The 4,611-nt window shown below is 34.0% G+C and overlaps 1 protein-coding gene across 1 annotated transcript; it reads right to left on the reverse strand.

Annotated features, from left to right (window-relative positions):
* Nucleotides 1–2,454: 2,454 nt before the first annotated feature.
* On the reverse strand, nucleotides 2,455–4,393 carry GCK72_012697 (uncharacterized protein; the record flags this gene model as incomplete). Its single annotated transcript, XM_053729328.1, has 3 exons — nucleotides 2,455–2,660; nucleotides 2,712–2,893; nucleotides 4,200–4,393. The coding sequence occupies 3 exons, from the start codon at nucleotides 4,391–4,393 to the stop codon at nucleotides 2,455–2,457; spliced, it is 582 nt and encodes a 193-aa protein (XP_053584100.1).
* Between the last annotated feature and the right edge of the window lie 218 nt (nucleotides 4,394–4,611).

The raw sequence follows: 4,611 nt of genomic DNA on the forward strand, positions 1-4,611 counted from the left end.
GAAATTGGACATTTTCTGTTTGAGATTTTTCATAAGGCGTCGGGAAACTGCGATAGAAATAAAAAATAATCAAAACATTTCAAGATAGACGTTACTTCGAAAGCAAGTAGGAATTGCCTAAATGTAATGTTTAGAAAGAACAATGGCTTTAATAATAGTCCAATCAAGGACCGTTATTGCTTTTCGAATTTCATGAAATCTCTGAAACAGCAAACGAACCTTTGCTCATAACAACTTGCAGGCACTTTTTCATGGAAGAAAAAAAAACGATGAGAGCTCTTTGAGTTTCATCCAACTACTGGAACAACAAACGAGAAATTTAAAACTGTGAGAACAGCTTCAAGATATTCATGAAAACAATTTAAATTGTTATTTCCCCTTGGCTAAACAACGAATCACAGAATTAGTTTGCTCAAAAAATGGTTAGATCTCCAGAAGTCAATGTCGATCCCGACCTACAACCTTCGTATGGATTCATTTTCTCTAAAACACGCTATTCACCGTGTCAACTATTTTCCGTTAAAATAGTTGCTATTATTCTATTTAGGAAACAGTAGCTTAAGATATACTGTTTCCACTAGTCTATTTTGGATTCCGAGTTTTTTATTATCCATCAACATAGATAGATTGAATTCTCTCTGATAGTGAGATATCATAGTTAAAAGTTATTTCCAGCAATGTTTAGAAAGTAACATGGCTTTAGGAACACCTATCAGGGTCCAGTACTGCTCTTCGAATTCTATTCAGTCACTGAAACAGCAAGACTTCGCTCATAACAAATTTGGAGCAACATTCCAAGAGCGAGATGTTAAACGAATAAAAACGAATTCAAATTCAAAATTTTGATAACGGTTTCAAGGTAGTCTTGAAAACAATTCTCTTTTTTTAATTGGCAATTGTCCCCGTGAGACTTAGTTAGTACGCTCATAAATTGTTTAAATCTCCAGGAGTGGAAGTCGATCACGACTTATTTTGCAGGGATTCATTTTCTTCAACAGACACGAATTTTACTTTCTAAACATTTTTCGTCAATAACGGTTGGTATTAATCTATTTAGGAAACAGCTCATTAAAGTATACCGTTTCCACTAATCCATATTTAGGTTGCCGAGTTTTTGATAATAATCTATATGTTCTTCGCATTCTAAGTTGAAATGGAAACGTTTCTGTCCGAGAATTTTCAAAAGGCGTTGGGAGAACTCCAATAGAAACATTAAATAATTAAAGGATTTCAAGATATTAGAGTGTCGTCTCGCGAGAATCAGTTACAGCACTTTGCGAGAATTCCAGCTGAATCCTGCATATTCTCGCTTCGTTCTGTTTCGTTTTGTCCAGCATAAAGTTCAGCATATTCTCGTTCAGCATAGTTCAGCAAAAGTTCAGTTACAGCATATTCCAGCACGTTTCAATTAATTTTCATTCCCGCATAATTTAATGCTGGGAATTGCGAGAATCTCGTGAGACAAACGTGAATTCCCCGTGGCCTTTCACTGTGAATTAAGTACATTTTGTTCCTCATTTTGAACTTTTTTCGTAGGTCACGGTTCTAACAATGCCCATTTTGTTTTTTTTTCGATATTCATTTCGTGAAAATCTGTATGAAATAATGAATAGAAATGTCAAAATGACATTAATTTATACAAAAACGATCACGTTTGTCTCACGAGATTCTCGCAATGACCAGCAAGAAATTATGCGGGAATGAAAATTAATTGAAACGTGCTAGAATATACTGTAACTGAACTATGCTGAATTTTATGCTGGACAAAACGAGACAGCACGAAACGAGACGATTGCGAGAATATGCTAAAATCAGCATGTATGACTAGTCTGAATTTTAATATTTAAATGATGAAACGGGAATGTTACTGGGTAAATTTAATTTCAAAATGAGGTGTTCTCAAGTAGAATTTATTTTTCTGCTATAAGATGAAAATAAGATGAGCTTCGCGGTTCACTGATATTTTTTCAATCTACTGCACACCGAGAAAAGCGAGCCCTACAAGTACTTTTTGAAACAGTTGTTTCAATAGATTATTGTTTTGAAATATCGAACTGTTCGTAAAAGTGATTGTCACTTTTTAGCTCTATATCTCAGAGCACTTCACCGGAATCAAACTGAAAATTTCTGTTCAAAAATGTTCAGTTTCGAAAACACAATATAGTGAAATTGTGAAAATTTCAAGATTCGATAAACAGTTTTTATCAGTACGAAAGTTAGTCATTCGTGTGATAGAATAGAACTACAGGCAAATCAATTTTTTTCGAATGGATTTACAGCAGAAAGCGAAAAAACAATCTGATCTCCCCGGCAATACCTAGGAAGTGAAACCGGTAATTTAAAAAAACGAAAAGTATATTCAAATACTGATGAAGTGTCTCATGTTGGGTAGTTTTTCTGTTTCAGAACTGAATTTTAAAAACTTAATAACATACTCGATGGTACACCCATCATTTACGTCATACGTTTTACCATAACCACCCACCTGGATAACTTCGTTAGCATCTCCAACTGTCTTGCCGGATATCCATGGATTTCAATCAAAATCTGACAAACGAAATATGATTTCAGGAATGGCTCCAATGCGGTGTGCTCCGAACTTTCAATGTCTATTTTCAGAATTTCCACTTCCTTCGAGCCGGAGTCAATCATCATTCGGTCTGCAATTGCGGCTTATCTGGCATTGTCTAACTCACATTTCTCCGACTTACATAATTTCAGTGTATCCGGAACATTTCCAACAAACAATTGTCCTCTGATTTTCTCATACTTCTCTCTGGTTGTCGCATTCTGTCTTGCCATATCCGCCCCGATAATGTTACACCGGTTTTCTGTCATCGACTGTATTTCCTCATCGAATTGGATTTGATCATTGAGTCCGAGAGACATCATTCTGGAATATATTTAATGTTTCATGATGGTCATGAAGATTTTTTTTTTCATTTTTCTACGTAATAAAGTCGAAAAATGCGAAAATTGGGAAAATTGTGTTAGACGAAAGATAAACAGAGATTTATTAAAAAAAAAGGTTTCTCGACGCTCGTGAATAAGGAAAATTTTATTAAAATCCACTTTTATCAATTTGGCTCTACCAGCACAGCAACCAGTCGAAATTAGGCTACTGAATATCGGACAGATGAAACAGAAAAACGTGGAAAATTTGCGAATTCTAGGCTAGTACATTATAAACGTTTAATAATCAATGGTTATAACTAGAATTACGTTTTCACCATAAATTATTTACTGATTCAGGAAAGAATGGAAAATTTCGTGAAACTGTATCTGTAATATGAAATACAGATACTGATCTCATCTTTTTTTTCAGTTCACTACAATTTTGTTTTTTCAAAATGCCAGGAATTTTAGTTTTTTTCATAAAAGGTCATCTTCAAACAATTTAATTTCTAATGTTTCTTCATTTGAAGATTTATTGAAACATTTCAGCAAAGTCATTAGTCCAATTATCGAACAAATAGATTTGAGGTAAATGAACGGGAAAATAGCAACACAGACTACGTGTTTCCCAGTGGTTATTGGTGACTACTTGTCATTTTTTCTATTTTCTTTAACTCCCACCATCAGAGATGCCTTTCTGAAGTCCATGATATTGCTTAACGCAATTTTCAACAAAACAACCAGAATACTGAATACCAAACACTAAGAATTGCTTGAACATCAAAAAACTCAATAATTTTCGAATTTGCTTCAAAATTTTCTGTATATCATGTTTCACATGTGTCGTCGAATGGCTGGTGCTATACAACGATGACCGAATGGACGTATTATTACGTTTTCACTATAAACTATTTACTGATTCAGGAAATAAAGGAAAATCTTGAAATACAATTACTAAATAATTTGTACTGTTTCTTCATTTTAAGATTATTGAAACATTTCAATATCTCCAATTATTACCAAAAATCGGGAAAATGACAACACAGACTACATCCTAAAGTATCATGAAAGGCAAAAACGCACTGTTTCTCAAATTAATCAAACATTTATAAGTTTCTCATGTAACGGTATTTGATGATATATTGCAACTTTTTATTTTGATATTCAATAACTTAAAGATGCTTTTCCAAATGTCTGATTGAATATTACATCAGATTTCCTGTTTCTATGCTCCTGTTTACCGCAGTGTAGTTCATGAAATTGCTGGACATAACATTTAACAACAAAAAAACCAAAATATTCACGTGCAATCCCTTTTCGCTTTCCTCGGATTACACGTCACCTTCCCACTGTCTCCATCTCCACCAACTTTCACTTTAATCGGACAAAATGCTTCTGGTGTCAGGGTCTCGTAGAATTTATGAGTCTCATTTTGTTTCGACATTTCTAGAACTGATTCCCGCACTTTCTCTCCTTGATTCAACGCTTCTTGTCGCATTTTCTGAAACGAAGGGTTTTTTGGTAAATGACTCTAAAGCGATGGACTCACTTTCAAGTTAATGTTCTCCAAATCAAGTGGGGTGTCTGAAATCGAAAATTATTAGAAGATGGAACTCCTCTATGATTATTCCTAATCTTATTTCTTTCTTTATGGCCTACCCAATGCCTTCATTATTAATTTCAGTTCATGTAATATTCATGAAACATTTGAAAAAA

This window comes from Caenorhabditis remanei, chromosome IV (genome assembly GCF_010183535.1).
Source record: "Caenorhabditis remanei strain PX506 chromosome IV, whole genome shotgun sequence".
NCBI lineage: Eukaryota > Metazoa > Nematoda > Chromadorea > Rhabditida > Rhabditidae > Caenorhabditis > Caenorhabditis remanei.